This window comes from Crotalus tigris, unplaced genomic scaffold (assembly GCF_016545835.1).
Source record: "Crotalus tigris isolate CLP2741 ecotype Arizona unplaced genomic scaffold, ASM1654583v1 scf7180000020588.15403103151:6194809, whole genome shotgun sequence".
NCBI lineage: Eukaryota > Metazoa > Chordata > Lepidosauria > Squamata > Viperidae > Crotalus > Crotalus tigris.
The window spans coordinates 2,009,394-2,021,450 of NW_024098092.1; the positions used below are offsets into that span (position 1 = coordinate 2,009,394).

The 12,057-nt window shown below is 44.9% G+C and overlaps 1 protein-coding gene across 2 annotated transcripts; it reads left to right on the forward strand.

Annotated features, from left to right (window-relative positions):
- The first annotated feature begins 2,273 nt into the window (after positions 1-2,273).
- Positions 2,274-11,560, forward strand: GPR157 (G protein-coupled receptor 157). Of its 2 annotated transcripts, none has more exons than XM_039367414.1 (5): positions 2,274-3,126; positions 7,498-7,711; positions 9,511-9,708; positions 9,875-10,185; positions 10,739-11,560. In XM_039367414.1, the coding sequence occupies exons 1-4, from the start codon at positions 2,747-2,749 to the stop codon at positions 10,097-10,099; spliced, it is 1,017 nt and encodes a 338-aa protein (XP_039223348.1). In that variant the 5' UTR covers positions 2,274-2,746; the 3' UTR covers positions 10,100-10,185; positions 10,739-11,560. The 2 variants fall into 2 exon arrangements, with proteins under 2 accessions (XP_039223348.1, XP_039223347.1); XM_039367413.1 differs by having other exon boundaries at positions 2,277-3,126; positions 9,875-10,152.
- Positions 11,561-12,057: the final 497 nt, after the last annotated feature.

A 12,057-nucleotide genomic window follows, 5' to 3' on the forward strand; every position in this document is an offset into this window, starting at 1 on the left:
CTAAAATGACCCGATGGCTTTTTACCGCAGATGCTTTCAAATCCAGGGCATCGGAATCAAGTTTCTAGTCCTGTTTAACTGAACCATTTGTTGTTCTTTTTTCCTCTTCCTTTTTGAACCACATCTCTTTCCTTTTTCTCTGCACAGGGGCTGCACCAGCGGAGGAAAGGAAGAGGAGGTGAAAAACGGCACCCCTTGTGTGTGTTTCTTTGGCAGTGTCTTAGCTGGTTGTTGAATGTGATGACCGAAGAAGCAATCAGCAAGCATACTGCTTCAGAAGTGCTGCACGTTTGCAAGCCTGCCGGAAACAGCCTTTCCTCCTAGAAGCATCAGGAAGATGGAAAATTTGTGGGGAAACAGGAAATGGACAGCTCTGAAGGCCACGAGCTCCCAATTTGGGAAGAAAGGAGTGGATTTTGGTTCAGCTTTCCTTTCGTTTCCCCGAGTTTTCTCAAAAGCGATAAACGGGTGTTGAACCCAACAGATCTCTGTTATGGGGGAAACAACTTTGCGAAACCTAGAAATAAGGAAAACGTGGTGCTTTGCGCCCAAGCCTTGGAGGGTGTTGACATATTTATATTTTATTTTCCCTTAGGTGTTTTTTTTAAAGAGCAGTCAGTCTGACTTAAGGGAATTGAGCTTTACCTGTGGTTTAGCATCCCGCCAGCAAAAGTTTCATTGATTCAAAATCGGCGGACCAGGCTGGGTGCCGAACACTTAGGAGCAGACAGAAGGGAGAAAGTTGAGAAATTTAACCCAATTTCCGAGTGAGGTACTGTCATTTCTTTTCTTTGTACCTTTATCCACATCCCTAACAATAACAAGAGTTGGAAGGGACCTTGGAGGTCTTCTAGTCCAACCCCCTGCTCAAGCAGGAGACACTATACAATTTGAGACAACTGTCTAGTCTTTTTTTAAAAACCTCCAGTGACGGAGCGCCCACGATTTCTGGTGGCAGGCTGTTCCACTGGTTAATTGTCCTCCCTGTCAGGAAGTTTCTCCTTAATTTCAGGATGCTTCTCTCCTTGAATAGTTTCCGTCTATTGTTTCTTGTCCTGTCTTCTGGGGCTTTGGAGAATAGCTTGACCCCCTTTACTTTGTGGCAGCCCCTCAAATATTGCTATCATGTCACCCCAGTGATACGGTTGGTTTGCCATTAGGGTGCAGTGTGAGTGCAGTCTTTAAATAAACCACTGTTTATTAAATTAAACAGAGTTTTTAAATAAACCCCCTTTAAATAAGCCACTCTTTAGCACAAATTTGGGCTAAATTCAGATTGGAAAAGTGAAAGTCTGTAGGTTGGAGTTTTGACAGAGAAACGTGTGTTTCTGTGACACTCACGCTCGGATGAATAAAATGAAATGAATCCCCGGTTTATGCCTGGTTTTGGAAACGTGGCATCTCAGTGCTTTTCTGCACTATAAGTCCTGTCCAATTCACACTCGGTCGAGCAAATCAAACGTATCCTTGTCTTCTTTTTTTTTTAAATATATTTTATTGGTTTTATAGTTTTAACAAAAAGTATTTAAGACACACCATGGTGTTTGGGTAAACAAAGATTCCAACATAAAATCACACAATAACAGCTCAACTTAATACATTCGCTATCATCTCTCTATTTCCCTCAAGTAACATAGTAAATTTAATATATTTCATTTCTATCCTAAATTTCTATTACTACTAAACCTGTTTATTAAAACTTAAAATCGATTTCAATTACCATAATCAGATAGTGTTTTACATCAGCATATTATCACTTCAAATACCTCTTGCAAATATATTCAAGTTCTTAATCCCTCTCATCCCTTTTTTAATCACCAATCTTATTTATTTCTTCTTCCGATAATAACTAATTTAATAAAAAAAGCCAATATTATAATCTCTCATCAAATCATATTATTATACACAAACGTATCCTGCTGCCTAATCGGGTTACGCTCAAGAAACTGAGATTGTAGGCAGGATAGTTCAAGCTTTATTGTAGGGAGGGCTGCCTTTCTGCATTCCAGCAGGGCAGGATTTAAAAAAAAAAAAAGCGCCTTTTACAGAACAGAGACAGCACAGGCACACTCCCCTGACCGTGTCCTCTCGCCCCCCCCCCCTCTAAAGTCTGTATGCACGATGGGATCGGCATCTGCCAGTCTATCCCAGTCAACTCCCGTCCGCCCAGACCCGACCCAGCTTGCGGGCCAGAGCAGGCACTCCTGCAGAGACACAGCAGCGATCCTCCCCCGCGGGACACCCAGCCTCTTTGGGCGGCTCTTTAAAGCCCCGCCGCGCCCCCTTTTGGCAATCCCGGGAGAGCCTTGCAGACCCTCCCCAGCAGAGCCCCGGGCTTGCACTCTGTGCATGCTCAGGAGCCGCCCTCTCCTTGGCGCGCGCGCGGGGGGGGGGGAAGGCGTCTGTCCAGCGCCAGAGCGCAGGCGGAGCGGCCCGAAGGAGGAGTCACGCGTCACCGGAGTGGGTGTGTGGTTGTGTGTGTGTGTGTGTGTGTGGCGCGCCGTGGGGCGTCTGGCCCTTCCCGGCTGGGGCTCCGGTGCCTCCGCCCTGCAGAACCCGGCGCCGTCCACCCTCCGCCCCCCCCCCCAGCCGGAGGGAAGGGGAGCCGCGCCCCGGAGCTGCCGTGAGAGCAAGGAGGAAGGTCGGCGGCGCGGCTTTTGCGCTCCGGAGACCCCTTGTTTCGTTCCTCGCTCGCCTCTTTCCCTTTCTTTCCGCTTTCCCTTTCGCCCCCCCCCTTTCCCCCGCCATGCTCCTGCGGGATCCTCCCGCCACGCTGGTCTCCCCCTGGGAACGCGGGGTGGTGCTCCTCTCCTGCGCCTTCTCGGTGCTGGGCTGCTGCCTGCTGCTGGGCACCCAGGCCCGCTGGCCGGAGCTCCGGACGCGGCCGCGCCAGCTTCTCTCCTGCCTCTCCGGGGCCGACCTGCTCTCCGCCGCCTCCTACGCCTACGGGGTGCTGAAGGACTTCGAGGCCTCGTCCTGGGACTGCGTGGCGCAGGGCGCCCTCTCCACCTTCGCCAACACCAGCTCCTTCTTCTGGACAGTGGCCATCGCCCTGGACCTCTACTTCGCCATCGTCCGCGGCTCTCCCAGCTCCGCCAGCTTGCTCAGCTTCTTCCACTTGGTGAGGTGAGGTGGGTGGCCTCTCCCGCCCCCCCCCCGTCTCTCTACCTGGTTGTGTGTGTGTGTGTGTGTGTGTCCAGCCTTCCATCTCCCTACCGCCTGTCCCCTCCCCAAAAGCGGGATTGCAGAGGACTAGCGCCTTGCGATGCCCCTTGGGGTAGAAGAAGCCGGCCAAAGAAAAGGGCTGCATTTAACCATCCCCAAAAGGCTAGAACGGGGCCAACAATTAACAAATCATCTTTATTGGTGTGTGTGTGTGTTAATAATGTTCTTCCTTTTTTCCAATTCCCCAGCTCAAATCAAAGTGGTTTTGTCTTCCCTTGTAACATGCAACACACACACACACACACACATTTTCCGAGAGGAAGGAAAAGGGGATGGCAGCCCAGAGAAGGGGGAGTTTCAAAAGGGAGTTTTTCTGAAGTTTGGGGATTGTCCAGTGTAGAGAATGAAGAAAAAGAAGGGGAAAAAAAACCTCATTTATAAATTGGAATTTTTCTTTTTAATCTCACCCCTTGCAGTTAGGGTATTTGGGGCTATCTGGAGAGGTTATTTGATTCAGAGGACTTTAATGTATGGGAAGGCCAATGAACTTGGTTTGTCCCAGCAGAACAACAACCCAGCCCAGACTGCGACCCTTAGCTTGGGGAAAAAAAAAATTGTGCCCTTCTGCTTAGCATCAAAAGCCTGCCTCTTTGTTCCCAGTTCCCACAAGCCACAGCCAGCCAAAGTCAGGGATGATGGAGCTGTGCCCCCCCCCCCAAATTCTGCCTCTCTTTGTTCCGGGCGGCGAGCTAGGTGTGGCCGAGACTACAATTCTTGGAGAGATGAACCTGTTTTTCCGATCCAACAATGTTAATTTTAAAAAGTAGTAAATAAAACGCTTCAGGATCAATGCAAATTTACTCTTTGGAATTTTTCCATTCTCAAACTCTTGAGCATTTCTCCAGATTACGATCCCAAGTCCTATCAGCCTCAGCCCACACAGCCCCTTTGGGAGGGGATGATGGGTACCAGGCCTCCAAATATCTTTTTGGAGCTTTTGCTGTCAAAGGCCAGACTTCTTTCTTTTTTGCAAAATTAATCCTCCGATTTGGTGCAAAAGCAAACAAACTGGGTGTGCCCTCCTTTCTCTTCCCTTGCATCTTCTTAACACCCCTGCAAGGTAGACTAAGCTGAGAGATGTCCGATGCTTCCAGGTCTCCAGAGGTATCCCTGTCCCACATTCCCATGTAACCACGTTTGTTTAAAAAATACTTGTCGCTTCTTTGTAGCAAGCCGGAGCAAAGGGATGCTTAACGTTGCAGTTTTTTGTTTGGCAAGCTGCGGTGGAATTAATAATGCTAATTCCGCAGTCCTCAACTTACAACTACACAGGAGCCCCTAAATTCTGCTAAGCGAAGCCGTTCAGTGAGTTTGGGGCCATTTGGGGACTTTTCTTGCTACTGTGAAGTGACACACTGCAGTTGTGAAGTTAGAAACAGGGTTGTTGTTAAGTGGATCTGGTTGTTAAGTGAATCAGAAGGTCTCAAATGGGGATCGCCAGATCCCGGCCGTCCTAAATATGAGCCAATTGCCAGGCGTTCAAATTTTGATCTTGGGGATGCTGCAACAGTCGTAAAGCGTGAAAAACGGTCATTTTTTTTCCAGGGCCGTTGTAACTTGGAACAGTCACTAAACAAATGGACATAAAACGAGGCTGACCTGTTATACATAAGATCCCAAATCTTTCTGATTAGTCTGATCCAATCTAACTCGGTCTTTTCTCCTTGGTGGCCTCTATCCCATACAGATGGTTCATTTAGCGACTGAAGTTACAAAAGTTTTTCAGACTTATGACCGTTGCAGCATTCCCCAAGATCACGTCCAAATTCAGAGGCTTGGCAGCTGACTCGTATTTATGACGGTTTGCAGTGTCCCGGGGTCACGTGATCCCCTTCTGACAAGCAAAGTCAACGGGGGGGGAAGCTGGGTTCACTTACTAACTTAACAACCGCAGTCGCAAAATGGGGCGAAACTCCCTTAACAAATGTTTCACTTAGCAAAGGAAATTTTAGGCTCGGTTGTGGTCGTAAGCCGAGGACTACCCGGAATTGGGCAGATAAATGTATATATATATATATATATTTAAGATGCCCTAAAAAACGGGGTTTGTGGTGGAGCGATTGCAAATAAGACGTGTTTGCATTCCGGAATGCTTCCTGGCTTTGAGTTCTTCAGGCTGCAGAGATGCTCGACAACAAATCTGGAGTGGTTGTGCAAACACTGGCACAAGGGAGACTTGTGACCTTCGCACGCTTCTGAAAAAGTCTTGAGCAAGTGAGCGAAGGGGGGGGGCGTCTGCACTCTGCATCCGATTTTCTTCCAAGACTTCCTTGACAGCTGAATTGATTTTATGTTTAGCTTTCCACTTTTTCATTCTGATTGGGGGAGGGCTGGGGGGGGTCACTTTGTGCCAGCTGATTCTGCCCCCCCCCCCAAATGTGACATTAAGGGTGCGTGTCTGCTCCTTGACTTATCTTAAGAAAGAATAGGGAGAGGGGAATTTAAAGATATTTGGAGACCTGGTACCCATCATCCCCTCCCAAGGGGCTGTTTGGGCTGAGGCTGATAGGACTTGGGATCCCAAACCTGGAGAAATGCTCAAGAGTTTGAGAATGGAAAAATTCCAAAGAGTAAATTTGCATTGATCCTGAAGCCTCCATTGCATGGCAGGTCTGAATGCATTTTATTATATATCTATCTATCTATCTATCTATCTATCTATCTATCTATCTATCTATCTATCTATCTATCTATCTATCTATCTATCTACCTACCTACCTACCTACCTACTTCTCTCTCTCTCTCTCTCTCTCTCTCTCCCTACCTACCTACCTCTATCTATCTATCTATCTATCTATCTATCTATCTATCTATCTATCTATCTATCTATCTATCTATCTATCTATGATCAAAGGATGCAGTGTGGGATATGAAAAGGAGAACAGAAAACTCCCAGATGCTGGCCTGTTAGATTTTCTTTGGCTGATATTTCACTTTGAATTAAATCCAATCTTTTGGTGGGGCAGACAGCTAGGAATGTGCGTGGCTTTTTGGCTAATGAGCCTGCCCATTGCCTCTCTGCACGATTATCGGTCCTGCCTACCTGCCTGAACCCATGGCCAGTTCCAGAAACCACAAAGGAGAAATTCACCAAGGAACTACACTTCCCATCAATATGATTCTGGCTTTGCGCTGATGGGTGGTGGAATCCCACCTCTGCGGTCTTCACTTGAGTTGGCCCCTTCTAAGGAGGATGTTTTTTTAAAAAATGCTGTTTTGCAGAGCAACTGGGTCCAATAGTTCAGAAGTACAAAATATAATTCAGGGAGGTTAGCCTCCTTCGCTATTCAGGGACGGCCTGGAAGAGAGATTATATTGCAAATAACCTACAAAATTGCATTAGTGAAATGTCAGCCTCTTTGCTTGTGACTGCAGTGTATTTATAGCTGGGGGGGGGGTATTTTACAGCTAATTTTAGACAGCCACTTCGGTTTAGAAAAGGCTCTCTCTGCGGCATGGGTATTCATTCTAATTCATTCACATCTGGATTAAATTGGACCAGAGTGTGTCCGGGTTGCAGTTATAATCCAGCTGTGCAACCGGTTTCACTATTCTGGAGTCCAGCCAGGGCATGTTATAAGTGCAAAAAACATTGCGCGGGACTGTTGTTTTCTAAAGCAGTTCTCGACCGCTTGCCTGAACATTATTATTATTATTATTATTATTATTATTATTATTATTATTATTATTATTATTATTTTCTGATGCACTGTTAAAATGGCTTCTTTGTAATAAAAGCAGATTAGGGTGCTTAAAAAAAGTTGCCAGTTTAAGAAGATAATGTAGAGAAAATGAGCAGAGCCAAAAAAAAGGTGAATAATAAACTGCCCAGAGTTGCTGGAAGTAGAGTGACAGATACATGTAATAAATTATTTCTATTAAACTATAGAATTATTTCCGCCCTATGAAGGAATTATTCTTTCCCTCTTTCTCCCTTTTCAATCCCCAAATCCATTAAATCATCCATTTAGTTTTTTTCAACTAAAAGTTATTTATTTAATAATGATAACAATAATAATAAAGTTGGAAGGGACCTTGGAGGTCATCTAGTCCAACCCACGTAAAGCTTAAAAAAACTCTTGTCTTTTTTTTTTTTAGCTTTACTGTTCAAGCAAGCTCTGCCAATTTTACAAATCTACTCTTCCGTTCCGGCGTCCTACCTTCACAGGGTGTCGTTCTCCAAACTTAGAAAGGAGATCTTTAGCTTTGCAAGGGCCATTTTGCCCAATTCGGTGGCTCCAAATTTTTCTTCTTCTCTCCCCTGTTTTGCAGCTGGGGGGTTCCCCTTGGCATCACCGCAGCTGCTGTGGCCTTGAAAAAAATCGGTTACGACGCGTCGGATGTCTCGGTGGGCTGGTGCTGGATTGACATCAACGCAGAGGACCGGCTCCTTTGGATGCTGCTGGCGGGGAAATTGTGGGAAATCCTCGCTTACGTGACCTTGCCGGTTTTTTACGTCCTGATAAAGAAGCACATCAACCGAGCGGTGGGTATCCAGAATGCGATCAGCCTGGGTGAGCTTATACAGCCGGTCTTCAATTTATAACAGTTCATTTACTGATCGTTCAAAGTTACAACGGGGCTGAAAAAAAGAAACTTACGAACGTTTTTCACACTTACGACCTTTGCAGCATCTCCAGGGCCCTGTGATCAGAATCCAGACAATGGGCAACTGACTCGTCTTTAGGACTGGGGCAAGCAAGGTTGTAAAACGGGGCACTGTCTCGCTTAGCAATGGAAATGTATCATGTGGGATGGCTCCAGTCCCCAGCCCAGTTAGCAACCCAAAGCAGCTGCAAGAGGCTTTTTTTTTTTTGCATTCATCACATTCCAGGGAGGGCATCCCGCCCCGTTTTGCAGTTTTCTATTTGCTGTCTTAAAGAGCGAGCAAATTGGCTGTACACAAGGACGGGGCTGAATCTTACAGAGGGGGGGGGGGCTGGTGGGGTGGAGAGAGAGAGAGAATGTGGTTGAATGTGGGCATAACACAAAGTCACATTGGCAGGTTTGAGGTTTTAGGCACACACCCCTGGCTTGCAGACCTTTATGTTCTAAAATCCAAACGGAATGAAATGAATATTCGTAATCTAGTCAACATTTCTGAAAAATGGCCTTGTTTACTACATGCTATCTCTGTCTACTGTAGCTTCTCCTCTTTCTCACACGTCTCTCTCTCTCTCTCTCTCTCTCTCTCTCTCTCTCTCTCTCTCTCTCTCTCTCTCTCTCTCTCTCCATCAGCCTATTTGTCTGTCTATATTTATCTGTCTGCCTGTATCTCTCTCCCCTACCTTCTATCAATCTTTATAATTCTCTCTCTCTTTCCCTCTCTCTCATATCTCCCTTTGTCTCTATCTGCTCTCTCTATTTGCCTGTCTATCTTATCTCATCTCTCTCTTTCTCTACCTCCCTATGTCCGTCCATCTGTCTGTCCGTGTCTGTCTGTCTGTCTGTCTGTCTATCTATCTATCTATCTATCTATCTGTCTATCTATCATCCCCCTCCCTATGCCCCTGTCTGTTTGTCTATCTATCTATCCATCCATCTATCCATCTATCTATCCATCTATCCATCCATCTATTCATCCATCCATCCATCATCCCCCTCCCTATACCTCTGTCTGTCTATCTATCTATCTATCTATCTATCTATCTATCTATCTATCTATCCATCATCCCCTCCCTATGCCTCTGTCTGTTTGTCTGTTTATCTATCTATCTATCTATCTATCTATCTATCTATCTATCTATCTATCATCCCCTCCCTATGCCTCTGTCTGTTTGTCTATCCATCTATCCATCTATCTATCTATCTATCTATCTATCTATCTATCTATCTATCTATCCATCTATCCATCCATCCATCTATTCATCCATCCATCCATCCATCCATCCATCTATCTATCATCCCCCTCCCTATACCTCTGTCTGTTTGTCTGTCTATCTATCTATCTATCTATCTATCTATCTATCTATCTATCTATCATCCCCTCCCTATGCCTCTGTCTGTCTATCCATCCATCCATCCATCCATCCATCCATCCATCCATCCATCCATCTATCTATCTATCTATCTATCTATCTATCTATCTATCTATCTATCTATCATCCCTCCGTCTCTATGTGTCTGTCTGTTTGTCTATCTATCTTTTATTTACTTATTGAATTTATATAGTTTCCCCCCCCCTCATGTAGTCAATGGGCAGCTCATAATATTTTAAACGAAAAGCAATAGAAACATCCAAAATAAATATGCCATCTAACGGGAGTTCCCTCTTTTCTTTCCCAGCACACAGCCCTCTCCGAGTATCGGCCCATTTTGTCCAGGGCCCCATCGTCCCACCCAGGAGCAGCATCCGGGGCAGACAAGAAGCTGACCTTAATCCCGATTGTTTTCATCTTTCTGCGTGTCTGGAGCACCATCCGGTTTGTGCTGACCCTGTCCGGCTCTCCTGCAGACCAAAACTGGCTCCTGGTGGTGCTTCACGTGAGTTTCAGACAATAACAGGTTGCCTGGATGGGCTGCCTCCAGATGTGCAGCGAAGGATTCTGGGAATTGAAGTCCACTCTGTTTAAAAGCTGAGGAGACCCTTTTTTTGTTTCAGAAACAAATAAAATAAAATAAAATAAAATTTCTCCCCTTTTCCCACCAGGGAATCGGAAACACTTTTCAAGGAGCTGCAAATTGCATTCTCTTTGTCTTTTGCACCCGAGTCGTCCGGAATAAACTCTTTTCGTCCTTGTGCTGCTGGCGATACTCGAATCCAGAGCCTCCTCCGCCAAGTTTGGAGACCAGCTTCCAGGCTGAGGCTCCCCTTTGCAAAGACTGGGAGCTGCGAGGCAGCAATAGCACAGGGGCAGACGCATCCAGCCCTTGAACTTGGCCTGTATCGGGATGGAAATCACCCTTTTGCCTGGTGGGACTCTCACCGTGAGTGTTTCTAGTTTGCCCACATTTTGCAAGGTGAGGTTTTAAATGGCTGTTGCAAACAAAAAAACCAAAAACCCAGAAAACTCCCGGGATTCGGGGAGAAAATTGGAACTCCTAATTATTTATTTAGCGTATAGCACCTACAGAAGTCACGCAATCCCTGATTAAGGGCTCCGAATAGAAAAATAAAAACAATAAAAACGATAAAAATTTAATGCTCACAATTTTGAAATACCATCCAAAGTACAAAACAGCACTTCCACACACACACACACCCCGGATATAATTCCTAGTTTCCCATCTAGTTGTTTTTTTCCTACCAATTTGATTCCCCTCTGGAGTCCGAAGTGGAATTTCCACAAACGGCTTGTTGATCATTTATTCACCTCTGGCAAATAAAATCCACTCCCAGGCAGCCAGGCTTGCTAAAAACATAGCAATTGGTAATTTTTTCAATGCCGTTGTAACTTTGAACGGTCACTATTGCAAGCCGAGGGCCATCCCTAATGCTAATTGTGTTATGTGGCTTCTGATTTTTCTACTAAAATTTACCCTTTCATTGGTCCTTGTCTGTCATTTTGTTCAGACAGGAAACCAAGATGCCTATCACGGATGATATCAACAACATAATAAGACTTTTGGACTTTTTTATAGAAAAAAAGAAAAACGTTCAATTTTTCACCATACGACGGCTGGATCGGTCTTACTCCAAATTAACTTTCTCAGGGCGTGATGGTTTTTTTTTTTTTCTCCTTTTTTTTTTTTAAAGACGCTACGAAGACATGTTTTTATTTTTTTTAACTTGGGCATTAAGAATAAAAGAGGAGAAAGTGTTGAATTAAATGTTAAGGGACAAGATGACCCACGTTTAAGGGGGAGAGAAGAGGCATGGCTGTCAACACCCTATTTGGAAATCAGAGAAGAGAGAGCGAGACACTACAAGTCCCATCATCCTCAACTAGCCTGATCAGGGATGGATGTTGGAGTCAAGCAGCTGCCTACAAATTTCTTCTTGAAACGAAGCATCCAAGGTGGATACTTGAAGGTGGTATAGTCTTCCCATCTGGAAGGACTGTAACATGGTGCATATTGGTTAATTTCTATTTTATTGCAACCCACCTAAGAAAGTAATGGAGTCTCAAGTGGACACCCCCAATTTTGGGGGACGCTGGTTTGTTTTGCCTTCGAATAAATGCTGCAAATTTTTTGGGGGGGCAGGCTGATTTTTTTTTTCTCGTTCTGTATACCTCACTTCTCTCTGCGTGTTTGTGTGTTTTTAAACACCGATGCAACAGAACTCTTAAATGTACAGATTAAGATTGAATTTTCCATCCGCCTTGTCGAAAGCGGCCTTTGAACAAAAGTGTGTGCTTTTTTAAAAAAAATAAATGAGCCTTGAATAGATGGAGCTTTTTTCTTTCTTTGACTTCCCCCCCCACTTTGATTTTGTTTTCTTCCACCAATTTAAAGAAAACAGCAAAGCTGCTTCAAAAGTGTGTCTGAGTGCGTAATTTTCACGCTTTCGCTTTCTGTTGTTTGCTAAGTTTTTAAAACGATTTTCACAACCTTCTTGTATTTAAGTAACAATTGTTCCCTGGGTAAAACACGTGATTTCTTGGTTTTGACTCCCATTGAGAACATCTACCCCTAAGGCAAATTCCTCACGGGTTCAATCACACTTGCCCATGTAAAGTATTCAGTCAATTAATTCAACCATTTCATGGAAAAATGGGGGTATTTAAATTAGGTAAGTAATTAAAAAGTGATCTTGGCAGACTGGGAAAGAAAGGGCAAATAAATAGGCATAGAATTGGGATGGAAGACCAACAGGAGATCACCGGGAATGCTCAGACACACAGGAAAGGTGGAAAAAAAACTTTCTGCACCAAAAACGCTGGGAAAAAG